Source organism: Rhineura floridana, chromosome 7, assembly GCF_030035675.1.
Source record: "Rhineura floridana isolate rRhiFlo1 chromosome 7, rRhiFlo1.hap2, whole genome shotgun sequence".
Lineage (NCBI taxonomy): Eukaryota > Metazoa > Chordata > Lepidosauria > Squamata > Rhineuridae > Rhineura > Rhineura floridana.
In genome coordinates, this window is record NC_084486.1 from 86,959,660 (window position 1) to 86,974,631 (window position 14,972).

The 14,972-nt window shown below is 42.5% G+C and overlaps 1 protein-coding gene across 6 annotated transcripts in view; it reads right to left on the reverse strand.

The window, feature by feature from the left end:
• ARMH3 (armadillo like helical domain containing 3) overlaps positions 1-14,972 on the reverse strand; it is a 239,573-nt gene that overhangs the window by 149,253 nt on the left and 75,348 nt on the right. For all 6 annotated transcript variants that reach the window (XR_009764035.1, XM_061636248.1, XM_061636249.1 and 3 more), the window contains 3 exons: positions 4,855-4,937; positions 3,101-3,227; positions 1,296-1,371 (listed from right to left, as the gene is read on the reverse strand). Coding sequence is in view for 5 of the 6 variants with exons in the window: in XM_061636248.1 (XP_061492232.1) it covers positions 1,296-1,371; positions 3,101-3,227; positions 4,855-4,937 (286 nt within the window). In the remaining variant the exon portion in view is untranslated. The remainder of the gene's footprint in view (positions 1-1,295; positions 1,372-3,100; positions 3,228-4,854; positions 4,938-14,972) is intronic.

The window sequence follows — 14,972 nt, forward strand, 5'->3', positions numbered from 1 at the left end:
ATGAAAAATAAAGAGAGCAGCAGAGTAAATCTTGCAGAACCTATATATAAAAAGGGCATGAAACTTAGAGGCTTGCAGAGAGAATCTTTAATGGTGGTTTACAGACACATACAATTACTTGGATAATGCCTAGCAGAAGTTTGTTTTCCACATGCCATCTTCTTGAGCAAGGAAACTGGAGACAGGCTTTGTGTTACAGGGGAAGCATGACTTGTGTGCCTGACTTTGTAGTCTCTTTTACCCTGACACAAACTACATGCTCTTAGGGAACAGAAGAGGAAAGATTTGGTATTTCTCAGTGAATCCTAGGTCTTTCCAGTTGACACTTACAGTAACACAACCCCCAAACATTTCAAAGTAACTCCTCCCCCAACCAGACTAGTCTCCAGTCTTCAGCAGTAACTACTACTGAATGAAAAGGCAAAGGACACAAATTCTCAAACAGCCTTTTGAGAAAGATGCATGTCAGACCCCAGCAATTAGTTGTTGCTCTTTGAGGAAAAAATACTCTTCAGGCCATAATCTACTTTTAAATATTAGTTTTATTCAAATCTTTAAATTTAAATGTTACCTTGGGGATAGTCTTCCAAGCCATCACCCAACATCCCAAGAGCCAGCTGCTTTTAACTCCAGCAGCACTTGTAAGTTCCAAGAGATTTAAGAATCTCAAAATGGAGGAAAACCTATTAGGCAATCAGCCCTGTCAACAGAATCATGTATCCCACAGGGATATAATGAAGATTAAGCCCATGGACACTTGCTCATAGCATTGAAAATGGAACTCCTGGGAAGAACCAAGAATTAATATTACAGAAGATGTATTTAAATACTCACACCTTGCCCATGACCACTTATAGATCAGTACCTTTTGAAGTTCATACTATAACCCATTTGAAAGGACACACAACCTGTTGAGCCCCAAGTGCACAAAGGCAGTCACTGCTGAAGTGGAAACATCTTTACCAAACAAGGCAATCCTGGTTTAGGATACAGGTGTATCCTAGGATACCAGGATACAGGTGTGTTTAGTATAAAGGCATGTTATTCTGTAGCAGCAAAAACAATGAAGTATCATGTGGCACTTTAAAGACTTAATTTTTTTTAGGGAAAAGAAGTAAGGTGCTACAGGACTCCTCCTGGACTAGGTTGTGATCTCACCCCATCCACAAAACTCCAGCTGAGAAATCAAGCAGTATGCTACACCTTAACAAAAAACAAGTGTTCTGAGAAAGCAAGCATGCACAAATGGGCAACAAGAACTTTTATGTTACAGTTAATTTTCCCCCCTTTCTTACCGTATGTTGACCAATGCATGGGTCACCTTGCTGGCTGGCTCCTTCCACTGGCCAGCATTGGTAGATAGTCTCAAAACTGAAAGAAAAGTGACCAAAGAGAGTTATATTCTATGATATCTATTTGACAGCAGCATAACTGTTTCCAAGCCAATCATATACCTAAACAGATGATTAGAAAAACAGAAATAATCTTAGATGAAGTACAGCCATCACTTCTCTCCAAATATGACCACCATATGTATAAAGATGTGCTTTTAATACATTATACCAAAAAGCAAACGCTACTGTAAATGTAAACCATTCCTCCATCTCCCTAACAATCAGTCCTGGCGGGAATCATGGGACAAAAACTTGCACCTTGATGAAACTGACATAGAGCTGCCTGCCTTGAAAGCCAGAAAACATAAGGTCAGACTTTGAAAGCACACCACAATCTAAGAAAGTTTCCTGGAACTTCATTGTGCTGCTGGCATACTGCTCAACATCCAAATAAAACTACTGCTAAGAAGCCCATTACCTTGGCTCTTCAGCATGCAGCAGAAACAATACAGAAGAATAAATGTGTTCTTTTATTTTGTCTCATTTTGAACATGCATGGCATTCAATGTATTGTTTTAAAGTTGTTTGAACTTTATTGTATTAAGTTATTGTAAAAGTTTTATTTAACTGTTTTAATGCTGTTGTGTTCATTTCATCAATGACCTTTTAACCTAAGAGTAGGGGAACCTTTTTCAGCCAGAGAGCCACATGCCAGTGTAGGACAGAGCCAAAGGCAAATGTGGGTGGCAAAAACACTCAGGGTGTGAAGCAGGGCCAGTGAGAGGTGTCACCTGGGGATAGTTCCAAGTACTGTATAAAGAGGCGTGGTTGGCCCCCAGAGCCACCCGTTTTAACCATTTTTATATACTTGCCAAACTAATTTCTCACAATGATTGATGCATGCTTCTAAAGGGAGATGAAAACAATGTGGGGGGGTAGGAAAGGCTGCCCCTTGATATGCAGCCACAAAAGGAACCCTTCTGAAGTGTTTCTCATAGGCTGGCTCATTCACATACTCCATGCCAGCAGTTCTTCCTCTCCTTCATTTTGTCTCCCTGCTAAGTATTTATACTACAGCATTTCAGTACATTTCTCTATCACCTAAAACCATCACTTCCAGGCCTAGACTGTCTGCTGCACTATTAAAAAAGTATTGTGGGGGCTGTTTCCCAGTTGCTTCTGCAGCATTGACCTGGTTCTGTGGATGTCAGCAGGCCCACGTGCTACGTGTTCTGTACAGTGGGTTCCTTGTTATGCATCCATCAAATGCTTTTTTCACCTCTTGTTTACAACACCAGCTCCTGCTGCTGATTGGCTCTGGGGGATAGCTTCCTCTCTGACCTGAGACTAAGACACATTTTCCCAGCTGGGAACTCTCTGCACATGGCAGGCTGGCTCACTCTAAATGAGGGCACAGTGTGTTCTTGCTACCATTTAAATATTATATGCCTGGCAACAGCAACAAGCACACTTTCATGTACACTGTACACAAAGATGAATCAGATGATAATTTTGTATCAGAACAGCATTGTTGCTATAAGCCTGCTCTTGAAGATGAGCCACTTTTAAAATGTCTTTAACCAAGAACAAGGAAGTTTTATAGTTTCAAACAGGATTATTTCACATCCATGTGTTAAATTGACAGCAACACTGTGAGCACACATGCTGATCAGCCGTCATACACAATTGCTCTCTCTCACCCACATAGTTTCTCTCTCGTGTGTGTGTTTTGTCAACAGCAAACCAAGCCAACCAACACTACTTACCCATAGAATACAGGTTATCAAAACTCTGGTGCATTCTGATGATTTCATAATACAGCTCATCATAGCTGCTAGGAGTTGGAAGGAAGGTATCTCCATAAGTGATGAACATATTAAACAGATTTACCACCTTTAAAAACAAAAGACTACAGGAATTACTACAGGAAAAAGATATAACTTAAAAGATATACAGGTATCTATGCAGTTAACATTAAGGAAGCTATCACTTGATCTTGGTAGGTAAAAAGTATTTGACCTCAGCTGATAATGAAAGGGCAATGGACTGCCTTCAGTGCAATCCTAACTTATGGCTACCCTATGAATAGGATTTTCATGGTAAGCAGTATTCAGAGGGGGTTTACCACTGTCTCCCTCTTGAGGCTAATCCTCCCCAGCTGGCTAGGGCCTACTCAGCTTGCCACAGCTGCAGAAGCCAGCCCCTTCCTTGTCCACATGTGCCAGCTGGAGAGCAACTGGGCTCCTTGGGACTATGCAGCTTGCCCACGGCTACACAGGTGGCAGGGCATGTAACCCCTGAGCCACTCACTATGGGGGTGATCTTTAGCTGGCCCTTTACACCCAGGAGACATGAGCAGGGATTTGAACTCGCAGACTCTGGACTCCCAGCCAGGCTCTCTTCCCACCGTGCTATACCAGCTGTCAACTGATAATACAGGCACTTTTTTCTGACCCTGACAAATTCAGCATTTTATGGTATTCAGAGAATACGTGCTATCAGCTACACAAAACACTAAAAGCAGATATTATTCCCTTCAATAGTAAACTTCGGCAGTTGAGTGTATATCAATTTGGAAACGAAATGGGGCCATCCAAAAATAAGGTAGCAGTTTCTATATACTAAGGGCACTTCTATTGTATGCAGAAGTATGCAAGTATGCACAATTGAAAGAAAAAAACTTAAATGCCTATCACAAGCATCTGTGAACTTCTGAGATGAACTCATTGTAGAAGTGTCAATTGAGAGAGGGAAGGAAAGTGGAGGACTAAGCAGGAGAGAGAATTAGCCTGCTCAGGCCCTAATATCTTATAATGTATCCTGGAGAAGAAAGATTAGGGACTGGAGCATGTATTCTGATACAGTAAAAAAAAGCCTCCTCTCCCTGCATTCCCTATTTCAAGAGGAAGAAAAGTGGGGGGAGACATTTTTCTTTTTCCACTCTCCAGAATGGCCTACTCCTGCAATCAGCTCCAAACCTGAGCCCTCTAGCAATATACAACACTACAAGGGAATTCCCACTTTCCCATGTAAGGCACTGCAAGGTTCCTGTTCCAGGCTGGCTGGATTCCTGAATATGTTCAGTCCTGTTAGGGAATGAGACAACACTGTAACTGTATTGCTTGGGTGGGCTCCACTTGTGACCAGTAACAGCCACAGATCTGTTCATCATAGTACAGCAAATACCATGCACATGAAGGGGCATTTCCCCCTCTTCTCCATTTCCACTGAACACCTTACCCAAATGCTTCGGCATTCCAAACAGATATCAAGAGACAGAAAGAGCCCTTGAATCCATTTGCAGCTTGGGCCAAAACATAATTGTCCTTAACCCAAATAACACAGAAATACAGAGATACCATAACAGAGAACTGGATTTCTAGGAATGATCCCAACGAGATCACTATCTGTTTTGGAACTGGGCATGCACCAATAACTAGTTCCTATTTTTTAACTCATGCTATCGACCCTCAGTGGGATTGTGTCCCCACCTGCTCTGCACACAAAAAGAGACACTCACCATGAGAGCCAATGTAAAGATGTTGTGTTTTGCCAGCAAAACAGTCTCGTTGGACATGAGGAACTTCAACAGATTAATCAGAGCTGAGGGGGAAAAAATCAAAAGAGCTTTTTAAATGAGGCTACATTTTCATAAGCAGGTAAATGCCCAAAGTCTTCAGAGGACACTTTTGATGATTAATTAAAATCCTGTCCCTCACAGATAAGCAGCCATAGAAACTGAAGTCTTGTTGCCCCAGATTTATCACTCCTGATCAATTTCATGTTGAGTCACCTGTCACTTACATGAGGGCTTTTTTCCTTTACTTGTCAGGGCCTGAAGTAGAACCCAGGGTCTGGGAAATCAGCTGTCTGCTTTCACTTTCATACACAGACAGAGCAGGAGACCAAGAACCAATCTCAGCTGTTATTTGTGCTGATGATACACAAGGCAGAACCAGGTATGGGGGAGCTCTGCAATAGCTTGGCTAGTTCCACAATGCCATGTATGACACCCGAACAGATACTACATAGTGAGCCACGATTCTTAGGGCAGGACATTCTTAGGGAATGCTGCCAGGAGACAAAAAATGTTAGCCACTGGATTCTGCATCCCTGGACAGTGAACAGATCAGTAATTCAACAATGTTTGGATCGCAAATGGTTTATAAGGAATGGCTACATTCTGAATACTGCTAAGAAATTTATATATTTGACAGTATCATTACAATCACTAAGATAGCAGAAGGCAATTTTCAAGCACAGGCATTTCCCTTTTACTTGGACATTATTTGGCAAGTGAAAGAATCTCCTGATTATGTGAACTGGCAGTAATTTTCTGCTCTTGAGCTAGGTGCAGATATAGCAGTTCTGTGATCAAATTCTTAGCCTGAAATTTCACAGTGAGGAAGCCATACAAAGAAGTTTATGTCAAAGGCTCTAGATCACTTTCTAGCTGGATCAGCTTAATGTCAGCCTGTGAGCCTAATTTTACAGGTACAGCTTGAGCTTTATCATGAACAGCATCCCTATTTTTGGGACCACTGCTGTGCAAGAAAGCAACATGCTCTACAATCCACTAGCTGATAACTCCAAGAACAATTGGAACCTCACTTGGGAAAAGGGCAATCTGGCATGATCCAGAAGAACAGACTATCCAGGTGCCATCTGATCATCCACCTGAAGATCTGCCCAGAATTCATCCTCTGTCATAAGACAATGTTAAAAGAAAGATACAAAGTGGAAAGTCTAATGGCTACATAAGAGGGCATTGGGTGGGCCAGGTTAACATTATGACTAGGAGGAAAAAACCACTAAGCACATGCAGGGTAAAGACAAGGAAGTCTGCCCCTATATACAAGTATATTCATCCATTCACAATAGATTTTGGCCACCAGTCACTAACAGCAGGAGGGGCAATAGAAGGAGAAAGGAATAAGAAACAACTAGCCATGGTACACTCTGTTCTTTTGGAGATGTCAAACATACTGGGCTGCAGTTAAAAATGATTTGAAAAAGCAATGGACAATATGAAGGACCAGATGATCCAATAACTCTAGAGATATTTTACAGGTGTCAGTGTTAATCAGGTCAATCACAGAACTAAAGGACAGTAAAATGTTTAGTAACTTATCTTAGTCCAAAATAATTGTCTAAGCGAATATGACAGAGAAGCAATTTCCATCACAATCTAAGGAATATGGATATAACCATGACAACCATGGGCCCGTTTTTGCAAAATCATTTTTTTAAAACACACCCACAATTCACCCTTGCATTTAGCAGATAAGTTTTACCCTCAGATTTAGAGCACTAATGTGCTCACCTCTGCAGTAACATGGACACACACATTGTTCTCATGCTATTAACACACCTCTCAGTGAGTTGTATCTTTCAATGTGTTTATAGCTTCATTTGCTAGTGCAATGTGTTATGCTTTTGGGATTGTGGATAGGCCTTAAATGCCACACTGATTCAAGCTTGAAAGAGCCTTCTGCCCCTATTGTATTTAGAGGCATCAGCCTTCAGAGCAAACCAGCAGCTTCAAATGGGTTCTTCACAGAGCAGAGAGGCAGTTAAAGCATGTTTCCAAGGAAACTAAGCCTCCATGGTGAACATCACCATCCAAGGAAATCACTTCTTGGGACTAAGACAGCTGCCCCAAGTTTTTGTGATGGCAGTTTACTGGGCGCTTCTCACATTAGCAGCTATAATGTCCATAGCTCATTGGCTCAACTTTAAGAAATTCCACAGCCAGATCACTGGCTCAAGTGCTTGGAATGCTTCGCACAACACTCTGTGGAAAGTGGAACCTGCAACTTTGTACAATGGACTGCTCAATTTTTGTGGAGAATCTGGTGTGGCAGGCTTTAATGCCATAGCCATGCTCTATGGTTTTGCAATTTGGGTTAAATAGGGACTTCCATATCCACAAAATCCTTGCCTTTCAAGTTTCCAATTCTCCACCTTTTTTTAATCCATCCAGTTTACTTCCAGTTGTATGATCTGTAGAGGAAGCTGAGGGACAAATCACAAGCAGATAAGGATTTGCTCTAATCCCTCATACAAAAGTGTAAGAGAGGAATAGAATGGTGACCTGCGACTGCTCCCTGCCAAAAGCTTATGTGTCTCCGTCATTTCAGTCTGCATCTGCAAGGCACTTCCCAAACACTAAAAGAACAAGCACCACTTTATATTTATAAGTCCACCTCTTATCTGATGATCCCAAGGAAGGTTACACTTAAAACAATACAAACTATTACATATTATATATATACACCACTGGGGAAGGGCCATAGCTCAGTGGCAGAGCATCTGCCTTGCATGCAGAAGATCCCAAATTCAATCCCTGGCATCTCCAAGTAGGGCTGAGAGAGACTCCTGCCTGAAGCCCTGGAGAGCCACTGCCAGTCAGTGTAGCAGACTGAGCTAGATGGCCCAATGGCCTGACTCAGTACAAGGCAGCTTCCTATGTACCATTCCAAACAACAACAAAATCTCACTAATATGCAGCAAGCAGGAAACAAACAGTATTTTTTTAAAACAACAACAACAGTAAATTGGCCACCACTAAAAGCCCAAGAAAAAAGGGGTAAATGGTGCCAAAGGTTGAACAATGAAGGTGCCAGACGCACCTCAAAAGTGAGGCTATTTCAGAGACAAAATACCTCCACTAAGACGACCTTATTCCATGCCACCACACTATGTACCTCACCCAGTGATGGATGACAAGAAGAGCCTCCCCTGCTGATCTCAACATAAGGCGGATACATATATAGAGAGGTGTCCCTTCAGTCATGTATGGCTTTATAGGTCAACATCAGCACCTTGAATTGGGCTCAGAAAAATACAGGCAGCCAGTGCAGGTTCTTTAGGATCAGTATAATATGGTTCTGGCTGGCTATATCAGTCAGCATCCTGGCAGCTTCATTCTGTATTAGCAGCAGAATGTCTTCAAAGGCAGCCCCACATAGAAAGCTTTATAGTAATCTAATTGAGAGATTTCCAGAGCATATCTCGCAGTTGCCAAGCGCTCTCTGTCCAGGAAAGGCTGTAGCTGGTGAACCAGTAATAGGTGTTCCTTGCCACTGATGTCACTTGGACTTCCAATGACAGTACTGAATCTAAGAGTACTCCCAAGTTGCTCTTTTGAGGGGAGTGCAACCCCATGCAGAACAGGTAATCTGTCTAATTCCCAGATCTGTGAGCCCCTGACCCACAACACCTCCATCTTGTTGAGACTCCGTTTCAGCTTACTGGTTACCATCTAGCCAGTTACTGCCTCACAACAACAATCTGCCCACTGCCCTATCTCAACTGATTCAGTTCATATGGAGAAAATACAGCTGTGTGTCATCTATATACTGATGACACCATGCTCCAAATCCCCGGGTGGCTTCTCCCAGCTGCTTCATATAGACATTAGACAGCATGGGGGACAGAATAGAACCTTGCAGAACAACACATTACAATTGCCACAGTGCAGAGCAATGGTTCCTCTAATGCACTCTCCGGAAATGGTCCTGCAAGCAAGAAAGGAAGCATTGTATCATTGTGCCTCCAACTCCCAACCCACAGAGCTGCTCTAAGAGGATACGATGGTTGATGGAATCAAAAGAGAGGTCAAAGAACTAGCAAAACCACACTCCCTCTGTTCCTCTCCTGTCAAAGGTAATCAGTCAGGTTGACCAAGGCTGGTGCCATAACGGGGCCTGAACCAAATTTCAATGGGTCCAGAAAATAATTGATATCCAAGTATGCCTGAAGTTGAACTATCATTCTTTTGAGCATGTTTGCAACTGGGTGACAGGTGTCACACACTTCACGTCTGTGAGGAGTTCTTAAATGGGGGATGCAACACCACCTCCTTAAGGGAGGCTGGTATCACCTCCTCCAACAAAGAAGCATTTAGTATTCCCTGGACCCACCCAGTCAATCCTCCCTAGCTACTTTTATCAGCCAAAATTGACATGAATCAAGATTACATGTGGCAGGCTAAACTGCTTCAAGCACCTTGTTCACATCCTCAGGCTGCAGTAATTGAAACTGATCCCATATATGACCTGACAAGTCGAAGCTCAAGATACCCCTTCAGGAACTGTCATAATAGTGGTGGAAGTTCAGTGCAAATACGAGCAATTTTATTCTCAAAGCGCCTAGCAAACTTGTCAAAGCAGGCCTCCATTGCTTCCAGTTCACCCCTCTGGCTGGATTTTAAAAGCCCATTAAGCCCTCAAAATAGAACAACTGGACAGCTGCTTCAGCATGCAATGGTGGTGCTGAAGTATACCATGGTAGGAACAATAATGTGTTCTCACCCATATTCAGGCATCTTTACTGTGATAGTTGTATCACTTGTGCTCTAGCTATTATGCCACTTCCTTCATCACCTGGAATTCCCCCAAATACCAGGGTGACACCTAGGTTCCATTGCCAGAGAAGGTACCACGGAGTGATTGTTTGATAGCCTGTTCCATCTCATTATTCTAACGGGGACCAGGGTCTCAACAAGAGTACGTGACATGTCAGCCAGAAAATTCCCTAGAGCATTTAGGAATCCCTCAGATTCAATAAGTGTTTGAGGACAGACTGTATTAGTAGGTCCCCCATGTCTGCAGCGGGGGAACTGTCATAGTCAATCCAAACACCACCAGAAAATAGCCTGTCAATGACAATTGACTTATTAATATCCCCTCCAAAGAACCATCAATCATCTGCCCTGTAGCAAAAGCCAGATTGTGGGTATATCCTGCCGTATGTGTTGGGCTACATCTCCCTCTATCCTTTGGTTAAACCTACAACCATTTTGCCTTTACATCTTAACTAGATTGAAACTATTCTCAACATTTAAGAATGCATATCATAACATCTCCAGGGAAAGCTACCAATGTCATTTAGGACAGGTAGTCAGAGCTGCCGCCAGGCATGCCAGGGCCCTTGGGCACCAGCCCCACTTACCTTTCCCTTTAAGTGAATGCTGGCTGTCCTGTGCATGCATGCCTGCCATCAACCAAGATGGCGGCAGGAACATCAGCCCCTTAGGGAAGACTCGGCCGCCTTTTGGGTTGATGGCAGGCATGCACCTGCAGTGCGGGCAGCATTTACTTCAAGGGAAAGGTAGGTGAGGCATGTAGATGGGCATCATGGGCCTGCATGGTAGTAGGGGTTGCCTGGGAGCTTCCTCTCTGCAATCCGCAGAAGGGTTGAGAGCCAATGCTGCCACAGATCGCAGAAGGGAGCACTACCCACCCACCCTAAAGAGGGGCCCTCGGCCGGGGCCTGACCTGGCCACCCTCTAGCACGGACCTTGCAAGTGATACAGATTTATCCCTCACCTAGCCATTTCCACGATGCATGTTGACACTACCCATCTAACAATTTCTGAACCAAGAATTATGTATTCCACAATGCCAACCAATTCAGAACATGTATGCAATGTAAAACTGGGGCGCAAAGGGGAATGAAGGAATTTCAGTGTACAATCTACACAAGAAGCAGCAAAAAAGCTGTAGTTGAACCCCAGACTATAAAAGGGTATATTGCCTAAGAATACTCCAAAGTGAAGTAACACCAAGTAACTCCAGAAAATGTACTTCTCCGATAAAAAATAAAAAATGAAACTACCTCCCTTTTGTTTTATCAGCCTGCCTTGGATCTGCTTCAAGACAAATAATATGCTTTTGTTTCCTTATGGAACAAAATATTTACTTACATTTTTTTTTCCAAATCACAAAGTTTGGGGTTTGTTATTTATGTTCATACAATTTATGTGAAACTTGCATTTGGGAGATAAATTGGTGAATAGTTGGCACCCTTCAATTGCCAACTGATTTAAATATATACCAGTTTCAAGTTGCCAACTGAAAAGCATTGAGGAAGAGTTTTTAAAAAAACATAGAATGCAATAAATCCAAATGATCAGCCCTGTTTTATAAAGTTGCCTATCCTATACAGCAGGAGTGACTAATCCACAGTTTGGTGGCCCAATCCTTCTCCTCCAACCGCTTTTTCTGACCCCTTGGGTCCCCACTGATTTCAAGCAGTGGCAAAAAGAAAGCTGAATAAAGTAGACACAGCACTGGGGTGGGCAGAGCACAATGCTCTGATGAGCATGCAAACTGCTTCCTCCCTCTTCATTAGCTCAATCATTTGATGAGCGGAGAAGAGGCAACAACTCCTTTGTCACCTGACCTGCATGGAGGTAGAGGGGAGAGAGAGAAAGTGTGTGTAAGAGAGAGAGGGGAGGGTGGCCACATCACTTTTGATCACACTTACCACTGGCATGCAGTGCTTGGGGAGTAGGCCAAAGCTAAATGTAGCCATCAAGCCAAAAAAGTTAACTACAGTAGGGCCCCGCATTACAGCAATTCGCTAATACAGCGGTCTCAATTAGACTAAAGCCCCACTCATACGGCACTTGTTCTGCTTTTACGGCGGTTTTCGGGCATCGCACACCATTCTATTCAATGGGATCTGCTTTACAGCGGGGGTCTGGAACATAACCCGCCATATGAGTGGGGCCCTACTGTACTCCTGCTATAAATAACGCCACAGAGTGTCAGTGATTTATCCATCTCTGAAAAGTTCACTAGCTTTCCTGGATTGTCAAAAATAATTACCAGGATGCTACAAAATATCCTTCTAGCCTCATTCTCAGAGATACTGAGCGAAATTTCATGTCTCCCAAAGGCAGTCCCAATTGCTGAACACTGACATTTTCAAATAACAAAAGGAAACAAGCATGAACATTACAACACGTATAGCTCAAATGCGTTCTGAACTTCATCCATTCTCAAATTTGAACTCCTAATAAAAAAGGACCTAAAACATCCAACCACAAGAGCAAACTACACAGCTCAACAGAAGTGTTACATGCACTGGCATTTTGTCTCACTGCCTGGAGTACTGCTCTCACTCAATTTCCTGTCCCTGGGATAACTGCAACAAAAGGATAAAATGTTCTCTCAGGATGTTTTTTAAAACTGAGATTGCTGCAAAGTTGTATGGTTCCACAGCTCAGATGAATCTGCAACCTGGCATTTCCAGTGCTCAGAGGAGCTGTGACAAAGGAAATTCCCTGCTCAGAAGCAGGAGCAGCCTGTCTGCACTCCACCACTCAAGGAAATGTGCTGGGGTCTTGCTCCTTTTGCTAGAACTCCCTGCGAAGAGCAGTAATGCTATTTGGCTAGCTACTGTCCCTCCTTTCTAAATATAGGACCCATACCAAATTGCAAAAAGTTCAAGATAGCATGGAAACTTCATGCTAACAGGAAATGCTGTTTTATATTTGAGCAGTATGCAAAGTAGATGGGGGTGAAGGAGGAAAACTCGAGAAAGAGAAAAGGAAAGAGCAAGGTTTACACAAAATCCTGCATCAAAGGCAGGTGCTAGTGGGACCATGTACAAGAGAAATGAAGACATCCCCAAAGGATTTACTGCTTGTCTACTCTTACTACTAGGCCAAAACTTATAACACGATTTGGCAAAAGCAGGTCAAATAGAAAGACATACAACACCTTGCTGCAATTGCGTAAGATGCGCTAAAGATTATAACCGTATTGAGGCTTAAAACAGACAAGGCAGGTTAGTAACTTTAAGAATTGAGAACTGTGCCCAGTTCCAATCACTAAATGCAACTTTCCCAAGTCCTTCACATTACCCTAGAGATTTGCTTATTTTCTGAAAAATCAGGGACCACTCCAGCTCCAGGGCTCTTACTCCTACAGATGCACATTTTGAGACAGAAAAAGAGATGGCAGCCAAGGAAAAAGCTGGCCCCTGGAAAGTGTTCTACCAAATCTATGCCTCAAAACTACACATCATGTCAGTGCATTGTGCTAGGCAGCACCCATCTATAGAATAAATAAAATATCCCCAGAATAAATTTATTCTGCCTCCTGCCTAGTGACAAAGTTTCAGCTGAGAAGGGGCAGAAGGGAGACCACAACTGATTTTCTGCAGATTTTAAAAGGAAATTGAAGGCCTTCCCAGATGATTTTCAAAGTGCAGAAAATCCCATCTGCAAACACAATGCCATTTGCCACTTTTTTTAAAAAAAAAAAAGGAGAGTATTAAAAATAATGTAAAAGATCCATTAAATGCCAACACACTGCTGCTACCATGTCACGGACTAAACAAGTCAGAATCTGGCTTGTCACACTGTCCGAGCCAAGGCTCATGGTTTGTTTCCTCCAAATAAACCATGAATGGTAAGATGAGAACAAACCTTGGTTACTGTTCATGGTTTGTCTGGAGGAAGCAAACCATGAATCCGTGTTCAGATGACACGGCAAGCCAGACTCTGGCACAACATCAGGAGCAAGGGTGGAACATCACAGCAACTTTTCAGCAGCCATGGGAAGCTACTGGTAGATAGAACATCTGGGATCCAGTGAGCAAATCTTTAGAGCAGAGGAATGTCTAGCAATGGAAAATGTCAACTTTAAACATAATAAAGGCTAAGTGGGGAATTCTAGTTGGTAACACTTTACCAAATCAAGGTGGATGAGGGGAATTTGTTGCAGAGAAGAAATGGACTAAGAACACACAGTCTTCCAGCCCACTCTCAATCTCTTTACCACATTTAAAAATAAGCCCAAATATGTACTGGCCTCTAGAAAGGTGGCAAGATCCCACAGATAACATGTTAATTCCTCAAACTACCTGGTTGAGGTAGAGGCGTCTATTAGGTTAAATAAGTCCATTCAAGAACAAAATAATGAATAGTAATCTAGACTAATTACTTTGAAAACTGAAAAAGGTTAATTATGCAATTAAGTTACTTATGAGAAACCTTAGCAGCTTCTACCTGCAGACTTCACAATAAAGTTTCCATCACAATCTGCCTCCAAGATAGGACATATATTAGACAAAGTGGAAAGGGCTCTGAAGAGAGCAATAAACACAGCATTGGCTAGGAAGTAAGATGTATGAGACAAGACTGGAGGAATTAGACACTTAATCTAGAGGGTGAAGCCTGGAAAGAGAGGCAAGGGTACAATTTCAATAATTATCTACCCGAGGCTTTTTTTGTGACAGTACTCATTAATCCGATTACCAGACCCCTTTTTTTGCTATCAGCCACAATACTTTCATCACATTATGAATACCCGCACCTCGGATTTTTTTATCCAAAAAGCACTGTAAATAGCTACATGAAGTATGTACACACACGACATACAGAGTAAAATAATACTGAGCAAAAATTATACTGTCTATAGCCAAAGGCAGAACAAATGGAAATAAATAAGAGCTTTTTTCCCTTAAAAGTGCTTGAGCAGGGGGTTTGTGAACCCCTGATGACACCAAACTTCTAAAACTTATATTGACATCTATCAAGCATAGCTCAGTTCACTATGCATTTCGGAGTCTACACTGTTCACTGGTAGCTAGGTGAAACAAAGCAGAGATTATTCCTGCAATGCCTGGCATGGTGAGGAGCAAGTCAAGCAGACAAACCTATTTCTTTACTTCCAAAGCAAGCATTTTGAGGCCTGCACATTAGACATATAATACCACCATGATGTCTTAACATGCATACACACACGCACACACACACACACACACACACACACACACACACACACACACAGAGTTCCTACAAGCAAACAGGAATGTGCACAACGCCACAGGCAGAAGAAA